This window comes from Tachysurus fulvidraco, chromosome 16 (genome assembly GCF_022655615.1).
Source record: "Tachysurus fulvidraco isolate hzauxx_2018 chromosome 16, HZAU_PFXX_2.0, whole genome shotgun sequence".
NCBI classification, from domain to species: domain Eukaryota; kingdom Metazoa; phylum Chordata; class Actinopteri; order Siluriformes; family Bagridae; genus Tachysurus; species Tachysurus fulvidraco.
Window position 1 is genome coordinate 8,207,348 of NC_062533.1, and position 18,045 is coordinate 8,225,392.

Genomic DNA, 18,045 nt, shown 5'->3' on the forward strand with positions numbered 1-18,045 from the left:
TATTTATTTATTTATTTATATCTATCTATCTATCTATCTATCTATCTATCTATCTATCTATCTATCTATCTATCCATTTTAATACCTTTTTAGAAAAAAAAGAGTCCTTATGTGATCAGCAGTTGCCTACAGAAAAAGGAAGTGCAACACAAATTGCTCACGATTAACTGAATAGACAAAGTGGCTACGTAATTACTTACATGTGTCACTTTTTGTTCAGATTGACATAAGTAAAGAGTAAAACACGAATGCAATGGATATTACAGGAAAATGATCAACTTGGTGGTGTAATGCAAATGAAAATACCGGTTCTTGCAGTGAAGTTGTTTTCCCTATAACTGTATGTCCTTTTATGTTTTATTCTATTATATGAGCTATAAACACTTGTTACCGCTAACAATGTGTATGTGTGTGTGTACATTTTAAGTATTAGTCTTATTTACAAGTTATTTACAAGTCTCTGTAGATGAGCTGTTACTATAGATGCGATAATGTGTTGAAGTTAAATGCATTCATTTAAACCTGTTGTGGCTTTGACAGTCACAGCCTTCTGACCAATCAGATTTAAGAATTTTACAACGCTGTGGATTTAAATTTTTCATGTTTTCCTAAGGCATAAGGAGATAAGACACTGGAACATTCACATAGTTTGATTTTTTTTACTTCTTGCTTAGTACAGTGTCTTACGTAATCTATGAACATAAACGATATTTGAATTTTAGAGCAAGATGCCATGATCTTATGCTTGGAAATGGGGTTGCCTTGAAATCGGATTCCATTTTGCTTGCAGCTTTGACTGACACGATCATGCACGTGAACACCAGAAACAAATTTCCATAAAGCATACCATAATCAAGTTTATCCCTAGTCTAGCTTTATATAACTTAACAACATTATCTTCTAGGAAGCAGTCATGATGTCAGGACCTCATCAGTACTCCATACTGTATTTTGCTCATCACTATGGTCTGGATAGCATTGCTTTTCCAAACAGGATTAGTGGGATTGGTGTCCCTGTTTGAGAGAATCGTGTAAGCAGGGATGGTTAAATTGATGTTTGTATATGTACTGTTTACCAAACAGGAAAATGTCCTTATTGCTGGGTTCTTAGCCAGGGATAGAATGCTAACTGTCCATAGGTAGGAAACATAAGACATGTTGCTGTTGGTCGGTGGGTAGCATCCAGTCGAGATCTGAAGCAGTGGCTATAGAAAGTGTGAGGGATTCCCTTTCAGCCTGAATCTCAGCTGTCCTCTTTTTCACAACTCTCACACAGACTCATGAATGTGTTTTTCCTTCTGTCAGGACGTGATCGTTTAAATCTCTATGTCTTTTAACGCTACAGTGCCTTCTATCTCTTCACTGTGATTCCCAGTAGTCCATGTGAAATAAAGAAGTTTAAATCCTGTCACCAGCTTAAATTTTCAAATCATCACAGTACAAAGTGTTGCCAGTGAGTTGTTAGATGTGGAAACATTTCTCTTGAAATCCTAGTTCTTTGTTATACAGATGGTGCAGAAAGGTCAGTCCCCTCGCCGTTGGATTTCAGTTTATTAATATGATAATTTAGTGTAAAATTGCCCGTGTGACTTAGGAAAGCCTTGTGACATACGCAGTCCTGGGGGATTTTTGTGCAATTCTTTTCTCCTTCAAGCGCAGGTGGAGTTCATATATTTTTTTTCTTAGCTTCTTAGAGCTGAACTCGTTTCCCTGTTATTAGGACAGCTGTGATGGGTACTTTACTGGGGCAGCAGAGTGAGTTTATTCAAGGACTTTGAAGTAGGTGGAAGTTAGGGATGTTTGCTTCCAAAGAGTGACTCAGAGATAAACCACATGGAGAACTCCCTGTACAGAAACAATTTAGAAAATCGCTCCAATGTCAAGGAGAGCCTCAAAGAGATGGCCTTTGTGACCTGCAAAACCCTCGGAAAGAGAAGCTATAGAATATACATATAGTAACTATAGTACAGTATGGATGGGATTTCTGGACATTTGTCTGTTTAATGTTTGATGTCTGTAGGCTGATTATGATCAGTTAACACAGAACAAATGTGGTGTGTGTGTGTGTACAGTAAATCATATTGATGGAAGTGACTTCATTATGTACACATGGGTGAAGCTTAATATCTTACCTAAATCCTCCAGAACCATTACTTCAATCTACTTTTTTTTAACAATCTGTATCTTATTGCTTTGTGTTTTAAACTCGGACAGTATGCCATTTCATTTCATTTTGGCCAGAGAGGGTAGAAAAGACCACGGAAGCATCCTTACACTAAAAAAAAAAACCTCACAACCTTGTCATACCATTGTATATAACACAAAGGGTGTTTTTCTACTGGTTAATTTATTGAATGTAAAATATGCTGTCATCTTTGCAGGAATTTTCTAATCTGTAAAAAAACAAAAAAACAAAACAAAAAAACAACCTAATAATAAAATTAAAAAAAGGACAAAAAATATCAGAGATGCTCCAGTAATACTTACACGGTCCCACCGTAAGACTTGTTCTTCTGAATAGGGGATAATCATAAATCTATGCAAATTTACTTATAAATAGTTCTACTGGGTTTTTACCGCTTTACACACCAGTAACTACAGGGTTGTTGATTATTAGGGATTACAGAACTTTTATCAGGCTCAATATGACTTTGTTGGTGTGTTGTTTTTTTTTTGTTTGTTTGTGTGTGTGTGTAGATCCATGCTTGTATATTCCACGCTTTGCTCACATGTTGGAGTTTGGAGAGAAAACCCATGAAGTCTCTATGACTGCACTGAGACTGCTGCAGAGGATGAAGAGGGACTGGATGCATACAGGACGCAGACCATCTGGACTCTGTGGTGCAGGTACTGAATGATTCTTACACTGGCCTTCGATATATATATATTTTAATTATAAATAAAGTTTTTTTTTTTTTGAAGAAAGTCTACCACAGAATACAATAATATGGTTATGTTGGAAAAGTTGTGCGACAGTAGCGGTTCAAAACTTCACTCATTTCCCACCGAAGTGCTCTTGAGAAAGAAATGGCTTTGTGCTGTTTGTCGGGATGACGGTGAGCATTTTAAAAGGAAGCATGTAGCATCTGCAGGCAGCATTTCAAAGCATCTGCTCAAAAAGCACTGGTCGTAAACACCTAAAACATATTATTCCCCATGGACAGAACAAACATCTGTTGTCTGTTGAAATGTTTTTGACAAAGCCAGAAAAACCAGCAGTCGTGTGTGAGGAATGAGGAAAAGCCAACAGCGTGTGATAGAGAACTCAAATAACCAGTAGTGTGAGTGTAGCAGCTGATCATGCTGCAAACCAGAACTACACAATCCTGCCATCAGATATGTTAGAAGATCTGTCTATCTATCTGTGTCTATCTATCTATCTATCTATCTATCTATCTATCTATCTATCTATCTATCTATCTATCTATCTATCTATCTATCTATCTATCTATCTATCTATCTATCTATCTACCTATCTATCTATCTATCGATCGATCGTTCGACCTATACATAGACTCTCTGTGTGTGTGTATGTGTGTGTGTAGAAATGATCTAGTTTATTGGTGCTGTGTTCATTAGTAGTTGACCTAGTCAAGTGTGAATATGTAGCTAGCTATTTTCTGCCTGTTTTTATCCAGAATAAACTATTATTAGGTGTTTTGAAATTTCTTTCACTCATTAATACCTAAATAATGTTTAAAATTGTAGCTAGAACACTCCTATTCATTACCAGATATGACGACTCAGTCATTGTGATAAAGGTCCATTCCACCGAGACACTTATCAGCTGATAACGGAATTGTGTGTTTTGTAGGAAATCAAACAATTATAACCGAAACTAGACAAACATCTGGATGGAATACGTTTTAGTAATCTATAAATCAACCTATCATGAAATTTCATTCCATCACAGGTTAATTCATCACAGGTTAATTATAAAGATTAATTTGCAGGTCATTCAGGGTAGACATTTCCTCAGGCAATGTACTGTAATGGTTAGCATTTCCTCATGCTGTAGAAAACAGGCTATCCTTGTTGCCAGGATCAATGAGGAAAAAAACAAATGTGTTTTTCTGTGTCTGTGCCATATCAAGTGATTTAAATGTTTACCGACAGATGGTAAACACAATATATTAACAATAGGAAAAATACAAATTAGATTAGTTACAAAGATTAGATTAAACAAATGTTGCAATATAAAACGTCATACAAATCAGAACCTAAGTTTCAAGTGATAAAGATATCGTTAAGTTTTTTCCCGACCAAACCATGAAGAAAAGCCGTACTGTGTAAGATATAGCAACTAAGACGAGTCGCAGTGTTGCATAACACACCTAGAAGCTCTGCACATCCTGTTTTGCTGCCCAGACCCCTGGCCATCCATCTGAAGGCCAGCATTTAATCCCAGCAATCTGCCATCAGCAAGATGCCCTCACCCCAAAACAGGAAACAAGCCATTTCCATACATCCTTAGTTCTGTTTTCTGCCTTTCAGTGTTTTACCTTCTGTTCCATTATCTGCTTACTAAAGAATCTGAATTATCATTCATCATTAAAAGTATTCAAAGACAAACAGTATGTTTTGATCTTGATATCAAAGATGAACTTTTCAAGTGAAAATTATAGAGTTAACCTCAAGGTTAAGTAAAAACAATCAACAATGTAAATGACCCTCTGCGATAGACCTTTTTTCCGTGTTGTCACGCCTCTGTTTTCAAACACCATCTGCATCACCGACCACTGACCCCCAGAAAGGCACTGAATGTTATTTGCATTTTTTTTTTTTTTGCTGATGAAAGCTACTGTAAATAAAGGTGTGTATTTTGGCTCTTATTTATCAGCCATGGACTGGTCAAGACTTTATAAATCTTCTTGAGTTTGTGACCTTGGCCACAATAGTACTGTTTCTGTCACACATCTTTGCGTTCACTCGGCATGTATCTAAACGCAAGGCAAGGAAGAGCTGGAAAGAGTTAAAAGTTCACCGAATTGTTATAAAGGTATCACTTTAATACATGAACGAATAAAAAATTAATCCAGTGTGATGAAAGAAGCTTCCCACACAAAGCTGTTTAGTGCATCGTCTCCAAAGTAATGCAAATCGTGTTTCTGATAACGTGATGCTGAAGACTATAATACAGACTATTTACATCCTATATTTACAGACTCATAGTGAGGAGGCACTTAAATAAAGCTCCAGTAAATGAAAGGCATCCTGTTCAGTATGAAGTGAACGTATAAGTCAAGGGCAGTGTGAGTTAACAAGCTCGATTTGCACAACAAGCAATCATTCAGTAAAATGCAACTAAAGTTTTTATGTGATCTGTTTTTAAGTTCAATCGACGTGTTCGGTACTCAGTTCTATCTTCACCTTTCAGGAAAGACGTAAAACTATAGAAAAAACTCTAAAAGGGAAACGGAAAACAAATGAAGACAGTTCAGAAGTTCAGAAGCCAAAGCCTTTGTGCAGCTTTGCAAGAAGTTTTAAGTATTAAGAAGATAAGAAGATTTATGTAATAAGAAATCAGTTTGCTTTGTAGATTTATCCTCAGCTTTAAAATCTCATTTTATAGCCTACAGATAAACTCGTTACACTACAGGGCCTCTAAATCTGTACATTTATAAGGCTTAATTTTAGTGAATTCTTACTAGTTTTGGGAAGTCTGATAGGCTAGCACACAGGGAACACGTGAATGAAATAAGCCCATCGCTTAACAGTCCTCGTGTCACAAAGCTATTGTTCCATTTGTTTTCTATTTTATAAAAGTTTGACAGTCGCTTAAAACAGAACCTTCTTAGAAAAAGATAAGGTTACTTTATAGTTATTCTACCTCTGAACATGTGGGCTAGTTGCATGAAGTAGGCACTGAAACTTTTATCGACTGAATTCAGGCTCATGTGCTTGTGTAATGCCGCATAAAGCAGTTGTGGGCACCGAGCTATAAAACTGGCAGGAGAACCAAGGAGCCTTGTGCAGGCAGGTCTTAGGGATCATGTGCTTTACATTACTGTCACGTAAAAGTGCGGCAGCACTCAGAAATTTCCTCTTATTACCTGAGTAGTATTATTATAGGAAATGGATGACATTTCAATCTTGCAGCTCTGTTGGTGGCAGCTCGCATGCACGAATTCCGCCGCACGGTGAAGGAGGTCATTGGCGTGGTGAAAGTCTGTGAGGCGACTCTCAGGAAGAGGTAGGTGCCTCCGCTTTATGTTTGTGTGGGTTTCTTTTAGACTACTGTATGTGTCACATGTTTAGGAATATCTGCAAGAAGATGTATGCAAGTGAAAGGGCATATGTGATGTATACTGCCAAGTCCAAATCCTTTTTTTATTACTTTATTGCTGCTTTTCATTCTGACCATATATGTATATATTACAAGTAGAACTGCACAAGTAGATTTTTTTTTTATTCCAGCCATTGAAATAGGAATGTTTCATGGTGCAGGAAAAAATGCTTTATGAGATCCCTTATATGATGGCTAAGTGTACATATGATGGATTATTCAATTGACATTGTTGATACTTTTAGTAAGAGATGAATGATAGAAATGCCATAATTTAAAGTAGCAGTATGTAATTTGGTGATACGGTAATACAAGTTCAAGACGTATGATTGTAATTAACTCCTGCTGATATTGTGGTCTGCTGCGACGAGGTGAAATATTAGGCCTAGTAATGAGAATGGGAAAGCAGTATAACAGCTGACAGCATGAAAGACCACTGTAGCAATTAAAAAAAACTAAGACAAAGAAGGTAGTACCACAAAGTGGAATATATAGTTTTGCTTGGGATGCAAGCAATATATGATAACTAATATGAACATTTCTTACAGTCACTTTAAAAGACAAAGTAACAAAAAACTAACTCCAGAAATAAGTTGTTTTTCTGACAGCCAGTCTTGCTAGGCTGCAGTCGATCCAGCAAGATCCAGCCCTAACCCTAAAACAGGAAACGAACCATTTCTATTAATCCCCAAGTTTAAATTTATTCAGTGTCTTACCTTTTGTTCTGTTCTGTTTAGCTTCTGCAACATCTGAATAATTAGTCATCTATCACAGTATTCAGGGAAACATGATAAAAAGGATTCTGATATATACTGTATAAGTTCAAAAAAGTTCCATACTACATTTTCAAAGGAAAATCGGTACACATGGGAAAGCTATTTTTGTAACCTGTCATTTTACCATACCTTCTTAGGCTGACAGAATTTGAGGACACACCTACCAGTCACTTGACTATTGATGAGTTCATGCGAGTGGACCTGGAGGAGGAGTGCGATCCCCCGTCTTTCACTGCTGGTCAAAAGAAGATAAAGATCCAACAGGTTGGTACTGCATGGCTTATGGTGTACATTACACCCTTACATCATCATGCCACTTGTATCTTGTTAAATGTACCATATATATATATATATATATATATGTATAATTATATTTTTTAAATAAAACATTCATTTGTTTCAGCTGGAACAGGAGCTGTCCAGGAAGCTCGATGAATATCAAGGTTAGTTTTCTCAACTTAAAAAAGACATCGATGTTTAAACGTCTTCTAAATTCAGGCCCTTGTTTTTAGCCTGCTCTCAGCAGTATCTGTCCGTTTCATTTTTGTGCTTGAACTGACATTTTAATATTCTATTGAAACAACTAGGGAAAAAAATACATAAAGTCGGTTAGGCTTTTAGGGCAATGTTCAGTGTTATGTTAAGCATGTGCTGTGAGGATTGAATATGAAAACTGTGCACATCAGTATTCAGATGTCATATATAAACTCAGACTTAAACACTGTTCTGAAGTTGCACAAGAGATATGCACATAGGGGGATTCTGACTGCGGACTTCATGCATTTGTGAGCAGCGATATTAAGTCGAGCTCCACTGTCTGGCAGTTTAATGTGAAAACAATATTCATTCATCCGAACTTCTTGGGTCACGGGGCCTATCTCAGGCGTCATCGGGAATCAAGGCAGGATACACCCTGGATGGAGTGCCAAACCATCGCAGGGCACACTCAAACTCTCACACACTCACACACTACGGACGATTTTCCAGAGATGCCAATCAACCTACTGTACCATGAATGTCTTTGGACCGGGGGAGGAAACCCCCGAGGCACGGGGAGAACATGCAAACTCCACACACAAGGTGGAGGCGGGAATCGAACCCCCAACCCTGGAGGTGTGAGGCGAATGTGCTAACCACTAAGCCACCGTGCCCCTGTGAAAACAATATGCTATGCTAAAAAGGATCATTTGCCTATATGTAATATAAATACATAAACACGACATTATAAATTAACCTGCACATTTATTTACAGGAAAGAGCAACAAATGAATAATAACACTGACATTATTTTAATAAATCAACATGACTTATTAAAAAAGAGAGAGAGAAATGTTACGATGTGCTGGATCAAGTGCTAGATTTTTTAACACAATATTTGCTTCTCCTTTGTATATTTATTTAGTAGTCTTTTTTTAAATAGAATTTTGCTTTGTTATTGAATAGTATTATGTTATGTGGGTGAAAAGGATTTGGACACGTTACCAAAATCTCCCATGTGTGCTTTTTGAACATCCCATTCCTCCTGTTGCTATTTCCATCTTCGGTCTGCATTCTTTTTTTATTCCTGATTAAAGCCACATGTTCATGTTTAAAGACACTGAACTAGAAGCTAATGAAAACATTGACTCTGACAAGTCTAATTAAGAGATATCTGGCAAACTTGGAGGTGTGAATTACGCACAGGTAATTTGACTAATCTGAATTAAAAGCCCATAAAATTGATCTACTTTTCCTGCGTAAATATTGACATAACTTTAGAAATAAATTCTGCATCTCTATATATAGCTCTTAGACATTCAATTAATGCTGCATACAGGAATCACAGTATGACATTTCTAGTGCATGTAAGATCCTGCTTTAATACGGGGAAAGTACAGTCTGTTAAGTTTGAGAAATGGTGTTGTTTGCCAGAGGCAGAGTTGTGATTGAAATTCAGTGCATTTGTTTGTCTTTATAGGTGAGATCAGCTCCTATCAGGAGGAGATTGAGACAGAACTGGAGAACAGCAAGCCTAAACTGAGAGGAATTTATGCCATGTATGCAAAAGAAGGTATTGTACAGCAGTTTGAGGGTTTATTTCTGTAAAAGTGCATTTATATTACAGTGTTTTTCTTTTAAATCACAGTAAAGTACTAAGTACTGTTTGTTTACCTTTTTGTAATTAGTGTACAATTTGGAAGCTACATTAAAAGAATCTTACACAGACTTTTAAATTAACATGGAGAGGAAGTATAATCGCTCCTGATGATTACATTTACAAATCCCTCCTGTCTCTCTGTTAGACACCAATGGCAGTCTGTCTCTGGTGTCGGACCTCGTGGGAGATGAAGAGGAAACACAAGATGAGGAGATGGAGGCTGCAGCTCAGCACCTCACTGAGGAAATCATCAACCAGGTGTTACCTAATCTGGAACAGGGACCTCAGGGGGGCACAGAGGCACAGGAGCAGGGCAAAGAGGCAGCAGAACTGCCCAGCGACTCCACTCGTGTGCCACTGACTTTACTGCTTGGCCCGTTTCCCAGCGTTGCCAGCCTTGGTCTTACAGACTCCATCCGCCAATGCCTGTCTGACGAGGGGGAGGATGGTGAGTGGCTGTAGTATCAGTGCTCATCATGTGGTTCCTTTTTGTTATTCTGTTCCCTAATTATTTTTTTTTTCTTTTAAATGCTTAATTTTGATTATGATAAAAAATTCTATTCTATTAAGTAGAGACCCTTGAGATCATTAGAGTTTAGATTCTTTTCTGTTCTTTTTTTTTATGACTCTTTGATATTGTACAGTGGCAGATTACGTTTGGGAAACACAGTTTTTATAGGTTAGCTTCTGTCGCAACATTGCTGAGGTCCAACAAAAACACATGCATTTCATGTGGATTTGGTCTGATAACCATGGCTGCATTCAGCCGCCTTACCTTTGCTTCAACTAATTCGCCCCATTTAATTTTCATTTAATCTGTTTAAACACACACTATTACTTTTTCTGATAGACTCTCTAGGCCTTTCTAGTTTTATCTAGAGCTTTAGCTTCTTGTCAATAGTGATTTCAGGCATTTCTGCTTGCAAATGGTCTATGCTTCAAGAAAACTATCAGAGCTCATTTTACAGTCCTTCACGGTGTGGGAAAGTCAAAACCAATGGAAGCAGGAATTAACCTCATCAATAGAGCTAATCAATGCAATCTCTCCTGATCTGCCCTACCTGTAGGCCATATATTTCAGTTAAAACTCCCAGGACTTAAATGAAGTGTTTTGTCTTGCAGGAGTACCACATGCTCTTCTGTTCTGAAGGAATGTTTTAGAATTCTAATCTTGGTATTTCATCTTTAAAGAAGAACCTGAAATATAAGTCAACATTTTCTATCAGTTATGCTTTACTGTACTGAAAAGGCATGAACTATGCTAATGTACCAGATGTCGCTAGCAGCAACGATTGTTCTGTGATTGTCTGTAGCTTATGTTTCATCCGCCTCCTTCAAGAAAGGTGGATTTCTACTTGTGGAGGTTTAATATTAAAATTTTAATCAGCTGAACATGAAGTAGTTTATGATTAGCATCTGTGCTCATGTAAAACATATTTGCAACTCAAAAGAGAGAGAGAGAGAGAGAGAGAGAGAGAGAGAGAGAGAGAGGTACTATGTACATTGAGTTTAATATTAGAATTAGTTCTAAATAAATTTTTCTTATATTACCTCAGCTCTTAAATCTCCTTTGTCACTGTAAGGCATGTTAAAGGTGGGGTCTCCGTTGTTTGAAAGCCAATATTGACATTTGAAATCACCAAAACAAACACGCCCCTAACCCAAATGGGTCCCACCCCTGTTTTGATAGCTATAACCCAGACAAGTATTATGGCGGAACCTGTTGGGGAAGCTGACCAAGGGTATATTTTTATAAATAAATGAACTCAATGACTAATACTATGGTAATACAAATGTGTTTTTGTAGTACTGTGTGTTGTGCCATGAAAGGTTTATCTTTGTTTCACGCGGAAGATGTTCAGTTCTCTCCAGCGCTAGAAAGCTGATCCTATATTAACACGGTCCTACTTCTTGCCTTATCGTAAGCCTTTCTTCTCTTTGTTTCTTTGTTTTTATCCTCCATGTCAATGTTAAAACCGCTTTCTGCTAATGTCACACATGTGCACTGACACTCTCTCCGCCCATATTGATAAGACACGCCCCTTTCTGCTCATTGGGTACACGTTCGTTTTGTTTTTGTTTTGTTTGGTGGCCCAACGCAGTCTTATGAAGCATTTCTCAAACAACGGAGACCCCTGAATATCCCACCTCCTCCATGACAAATGGTTTAGTATCATCATCTACTGCAGTTTTGCACTTTTTCTGTTTTTTGTTTTTTTTTTCCTTAAAGGATTTTGGTACATTTCAAAAACACACAAATCTTTGCATCGATGTTTGAAAAATGCTTTAGGACTTTACCAATTATTTGTTTGTTTTGCGAGGCATTCTGAAAAAGCCACAGAGAATTCAAAGTAATATTCATAGGAAAAAGCAGGACAAATATACGGTGCTGGTGGCTTTAAGGTTTAACACATCATACAGGTCTTTTATGATGGGCCCGTGGGCATTTTGTGTGATTAGACAAGAGGAAATCAATACGTAAACGAGCAGTATTTAATTATCATATGTTGTCAGTTCACTAATAGGTACAGGACATTGGCTAGTATTGATACACAAAGCATCAATGAAATTGATCTTGACTTAGTTAGGATTGTAATTAAAAGCATGATCCACTCAATGAACATTAACCTTGAGGTAATATGTCTTTGGCTGTCATGTTTTGTTGTTTGGTAAGAGGGCTCTGAGGTGTTAATCTACCCATTATTTATTAATGCTTTCTTTACTAACACCTCAAATGCTTACCCATTCTGCTTAGCCAAGCAATACCGTGTTGCTCTCAGCACTTAGCACCTGCTGGCCGTTTGAATTCACACCATTTCCTTTTACCCTTTGACCCACGTCTTTGCCCTGTCATTGACCCGAATAGCTGTTATAGACTCTTTGCTGGTTGTGGCTAGCGGCAGCAGCAGAGTCCTCCCCGGGGCCACCAGGAGAGCCGTGATGAAGGTGCACAGCTGTGATAAAGACGGGAGCTATCTGCTGATGGCGGTGACGAGGGAGTTTACGGGCTTTTTACTGAATGGCTGCGAGCCAATATTATTCCCCATCATCTTGGTTCTTTGTGCAAGGGAAGGCTGATGACTCTGCAGTAGCAAAAGCCTCTTAAAAGCCTCTGGTAAACACAGCGTTATTGCCATCTCCTCCACAGGAACCAATCCACCTCCTCAATAACCTCAACAATAACAACAAAATGCGCAGCAGACTGCAAAATCTCAGCTCTTGCAGACATTTGCATAATGATTTGTGTGGATTTTCATGAAGAAATGGGAAAAGTGGATTTACCTGCAGAACTTGGATAAGGATTGTAAAAAAGAAAAAAAGGTCAGGAAATAGAGACACATTGTTGAGATGGGAGACAGTGAAAGTGTTAGATAGACAGAGCTGGAGAAAGTGTGAGCCGAGGATTGGGTAAAGGAATGTTTAAGAATGTTCTGCATTTTAAAAAGTGGTGGAATGAGAGAGCTAGAAAGAGAGAGAGAGAGAGAGAGAGAGAGAGAGAGAGAGACTAAGAAGCAGTTTGTGGGACCCCCTCCGTCTCTCTCTCTCTCACTCTCTCTCTTTCTCTCTCGCTCGCTCTCTCTGTCTTTCACACCCTGTGTCCCACAGCCGTTTCCCTTCTTCTCATCAGTGTCTATTTAAAGCAGCTCTATTTCTGACTGGCAGGCCACTTTTAGCCCAGAAAACGGTTGTAAGTAGTTCATGCTCATGTAATCAAAATATTTCTTAAATGCCAGATGCTTCTTGGTATACGAATGAGATGATGCATAATGGGTCTAAATGAGGCGTCGTCATGCATGAATGTGCCCAAAACCCCAGTGAGAAGTGACAAGGAAAGCCGTCTATCTTTTAGCCACGGTTCCATGAACCTTGATTGAACCCTGCCATTTAAAAGGCAGCACAGACTGAGACTGAATGGAACAGATATGATCCTTTAAAGAAAAACTCTGTCAGGCTCTTGACAAATAATTGAAATCAGAGCCCTTTTGGATATTGAGTGCGTGTAAAGGCAGTAATCCTCGGCAGAGTTTAGACCGCAAAACGCATTCAAAGTGCATTATCTGTTCATCAGATCAGCATTTACCAGAAGCAACAAAACTGCTAAAGTCATTTCAGCATTCACATTGATTTCGCATATTACTATTCCAGTGTCAGCCTATTGTTTCCGTTTGGGAATAGGAGCTGCAGCTCTCAGGCGCTGAAACCTTCGCAACTGACACGTTTCACAAATAGTAGTGCCGTGCCGTTTCATTCTTCTGCTGAGTGAGTCTGACTCTGCTCCCCTCCCCTCCCACCATTTCTCCCTCGCTTTCTGGGTGCTCTTCTGCTGCCAAAAGCCTGTGCTACCTCCACTAGTACCGTCTAATGGATGCCATGAGTGCTGGCAGCTGTGCGTGATTTGGAGAGATGGACCCATGGCCTTAGGTAAAGGGAGAGGCAAAAAGAGAAGTGCAGCCGAGGAAGGGGGAACGTGTCACAGCAGATGACAGCTCTGCTCCGTAAACGTTCAGTGGATGACATTCAGCATGAGGATTTAAAAAAGAAAAAGAAAAAAGTGCCAAACCCCCCACTGTCCTCCACAGTGCTTAACCTTTTAGGCAGGTAGATTGAAATGATTGACAGGATGAAAATATGCTGAGGGATTCTGGGAGAATAGCTCTTTTTTTTCCCCTCTTGATCTTGAAATACACGGATTTTGAAAAGTATCCTCATGTAGCTCCTATCTTCCTCTCAAGCCTACTGATGTCTAAAAGGTTCCCCTTTGTTTAAAATCATGTTCCCTGCATGGCTGAATCGGTCGCACCAAAGAAATCAGAAGGTATAAAATCTCACCAGTAGCCTTAATTTCTATCATTCTGCATTTTTTTTATGAATATCTGTAGGGCGAAGCAAAATGTGCACCCACAACATTTTTTTTCTACGGCTGTGTCCAATTTGGCTGTTTTAGCAACCAATGGTTTCAGACATGCACGAGAATAATTGACAGATTTGAAAATGTGTTAGCCAAAAAAGCAGCGTGGATGATTGTAGTCCCTCAGAGTCATATAGCATAGGCACTGTACGGTGCAGCGGTGTGTGTGTGGGTGTATGTATGTGTGTGTGAGTTTTCTGAAGGTGTGTGGTGTGGGAGCATTGCCCTTTTCTCAGAGGATGGATTCTGATAAACAGTATGCAGTAGCTGAGCTGTGACATTTACTCATATTTTAACTCATACCTTTTTGGCTCTACAGCACAAACATTAGGAACAAGGAGTGAAGCTGGAAAGAGGTTCAGGAAGGTGGACTACTGTATTATACTCGCTCCTTCACTGTGTTGCTTTGAATGTGTATGAATCCCAAACCAAAGCCTTGTTGATACAAGACTTTTCTTATGTATTTCTATCAACCTGTCACTGTTTTTATGTCCTTCAGCAGCCAGCTCTATAAATAAAGTCGTTCTGAGTAGGTTAATTTCTATGTTACATCTGCTGCGATTACCCTAAATGACTCGAGCATGTTTTCAGCGCTAGTTCATCTCCATCGTGGCATTTGGCATCAAACTTATCTATTTATTTGCATAATGATTCACATGACTGTGAATCATGTAATTTGAATTATGCTAACACAAGTTCACAGGCATATTGGAGTCTCCATAAAACATTCTGAATTCCCTGCATTCAGGCTTTCGACTAAGAGTTTGTTCTCTGTCTTATCATTCACAGCATGTTTGCTGTTGTTTAAAGATATCTCCCAGCTACAAGTATCAGTTTTCTGGCTCTTCTACTTCTTCTGCCACTCTGTATTACATGCATTACAAAAACGTCTCAAACCAAATGACACGGTTGTGAGCCAAACTCAGCCGTTCCCACTGCTCGTTATGATGACGACTGCATTTCCTCCGGCTTGCTCTTGCTCCACCTGGTTGCTCAGCCTGTGGATGACCTTCAGGTCCCTGTGTGTGGAGAGCTACGCAGTAACCCTGTTTAACTCTAATCTGCTGGAGAAAAGAAGCCTAATCGCACCGTGCTGTTTTCTTCCCTCTATTCACTCGGCTGTGGCGGTGCAGTTGCTGTTAGGAGCCGCTGTGATTTGCTCCACTGAGTTTGATATGTGACAGCCACTGCAAGCCCCATCACATACTCCAGTGTGTATACGCCAGGCCATGCTTGGGCGAGGTTGCCACAGCCAGCTTGTAAAAAGAAAGACCTTATGAAAATCTATGAGAAATTAGCTTACCTATGAAAAATGTTATTTGTGCTGGTAAGGAATGAAAGAAAAGTTGACAAGTAATATATTTGTTAGCTAGTCCAACTCAGTAAGCAAAAATCTCCAGCATGCTTCAGGCTCATCTTTTGGTCGCTTAGAAACTGACTGTAATTTTATGTCATTGTCACATAGCTAGTAATTTAATCAAATATAACAAGTGTGTTAACATTTTCGTCTTCTAATAAACTTGCAATGAAGCACACTGTCTTTGTATCATCAAAATCAAACCACTGACCAATCCTTTGGCTGTAAGGTGTCGTCTTCTGTCTACACATTTCACATAAAAGATTATCGGAGTCTTCTAACAGTCTTCTCTTTCGTGTTTAACCAGATGGTGACTTACAACAGGAGAGATTTCAGTCGGCTTTACACGGATTTTATGCTCGGCTTCTTCGGTTTTTCCACATGTTCGTGTTTCTGAGAAGACCATCTGTTATTCCTGCATCCTAATTAATGCCAGCGAAAACTGTCAAGCTTAATTGCAAATTCGGCACCGATGTGTGTAGTGCAGAAGGTGGTAGGATTCAGAGCGTGTAGTGTGCGCTGTAGTTACAGCTCAAACATATGTCATGGAAGTGTCAAGCAAGCTTAAACATACACACCAAAAGAAGAATTGCAACAAAAGTCAATAAGGTGTAGTTTTCATCCACACATCCATTTCCGGTGCTGCACACACACACACACACACACACACACACACACACACACACACACACACACACACACACACACACACACACACACACACACACACACACACAATGGATAATTCAGAGATGCCAATCAGCCTAAGCATGTTTTTGGAGTGGAGGAGGAAACCAGATTACCTGAAGGAAACCCCCAAAGCATTATAGTATAACATCATCTTGTCCAGAAGCCCTGGCTACTGATTTGTCCATTCATTTATTCTTCACCGGCTTATTGGCCTGGTTTAACTAATAAGGTCAAAATGATCAACTGATTCATCAGAGGTCAGCGAGAATCATATGATTCATATGATCATATGATTACATGCATCATCCCTCACCTTTGACCTTGGGAGAGTCTAGCAGCAGCTGATAATGACACTTTGTATTGTGTCAGGGGAAGCTGTAGCTACTGATAACATTAACCGGTGCTTATCATGTTACAAAAAGGGGAAATGTATGCAGTCAGTGAGGTGTCAAATGGATCTGCATTGACTGCCTCAGACGGACAGCACCTTCCACTGACACTGGTGGATTTCCAGTCAGCTCTTCATGGATCGGGATCTGTGGCTGTTTCAGACTGTTTTATTATAATTGTAAAGATCTTCATCGAGCGCCTGCTATCACAGGAGGACGGCAGACTTTTGACAGTTTTATTTTGTGTATGTGTGTCTACTCTCTTACAAACTGAATCTGAAACGTTTCTGACTCCACACAAGCAAGAAAAGGAATGGAAGCTGTCTGACAAAATGTGACCCAATTTCCTTTCTCATCCCACTTGTAAAATCAGTTCCTTCTTTGGAGCTGCTGCTTTTTTCTAGTTCTTCTTTGACCTAGCTGTGTTTTTTTTTTAGGTCTTTTGTGTGTGTGTGCATGTGGTGTGTGTCATGGTGAAAAGCACCACTCAGTTTAGATAATGAACATCTGAGGAGATCCTGATCTTCACAGTCTTCTCTAATTCACAGCAATATCGCAGGTCAGCTCCCTCAAGCTCTTCTCACCACTGTTAATTATCAGGGAAGAAGATTTTTCTGTCACTAAAGACTCGCTGGCTGAAACTGAACATGCCTTGCTATACTGAGCTGAGATGCTAAGTTTAGCCCTGTATCGTTTAGGCGTCAGGTAAAAATATACGTATAGAAATTATTACACATGCAGGTAGAATAAACTATTCAATACAACTCATCAGTGGTAGAGATATTCACAATAGGCTCCTCGCTTTAAATGCACAGGTGTAGTACGGACACACCAGTGTAATTACATACAGTTGGTGTCTGACTGACGCCGACTTGATATTGGATCGGTGTCCGATAGGGCTGCACAATTCACTGCGATGGTTCAGGGATCATTGATTTTTGGCTTCCTCGATTAATTAAACATAAAGCGTTGTATTGGGTAATCTAAAATTAGCTAACGGGTGCATTCTGGAATTTCAGACACATTGAATCTCAAGCTTGTCGGTTCTATGAAACCGCAGACAAAGGCAGAGTTTTTCTGCTTCACCGCAAAAGAAGGTAAATAATGGGATTCGTGCATTCTTAATTCTCAGAGTCAATATTTTTGTGTGCTTGTTTGGCATTGTGTGCTTTGTGATCTGTTTTTTTCTTCGCTCCCTTTGTACTGAAAATGAACACATTCCTCACTGTAAAAGCTAACTGTGTTTGTAGCGACAGTCAGGTGTGTGCTCTCAATAGGTCACAGTATTCTATCATTTTACAGTACAGATTTTTTTTTATTTGCCTAAGTATGTAAATTGAGCCTAGATATAAATACAGCTTACAGTTTGGACAATAAAAAAAAACTTTCATTGTAGTTCTTTCTTTCTTTCTTTCTTTCTTTCTTTCTTTCTTTCTTTCTTTCTTTCTTTCTTTCTTTCTTTCTTTCTTTCTTTCTTTCTTTCTGCCTATTAGGGGTAATTA

At 39.0% G+C, this 18,045-nt stretch overlaps 1 protein-coding gene across 2 annotated transcripts in view; it reads left to right on the forward strand.

The window, feature by feature from the left end:
* Positions 1-18,045, forward strand: part of brf1b (BRF1 RNA polymerase III transcription initiation factor subunit b) — a 54,041-nt gene that overhangs the window by 16,444 nt on the left and 19,552 nt on the right. For both annotated transcript variants that reach the window (XM_027149063.2, XM_027149064.2), the window contains exons 7-12: positions 2,697-2,846; positions 6,099-6,192; positions 7,199-7,325; positions 7,465-7,504; positions 9,019-9,111; positions 9,344-9,646. In XM_027149063.2, the coding sequence (XP_027004864.1) occupies positions 2,697-2,846; positions 6,099-6,192; positions 7,199-7,325; positions 7,465-7,504; positions 9,019-9,111; positions 9,344-9,646 (807 nt within the window). The remainder of the gene's footprint in view (positions 1-2,696; positions 2,847-6,098; positions 6,193-7,198; positions 7,326-7,464; positions 7,505-9,018; positions 9,112-9,343; positions 9,647-18,045) is intronic.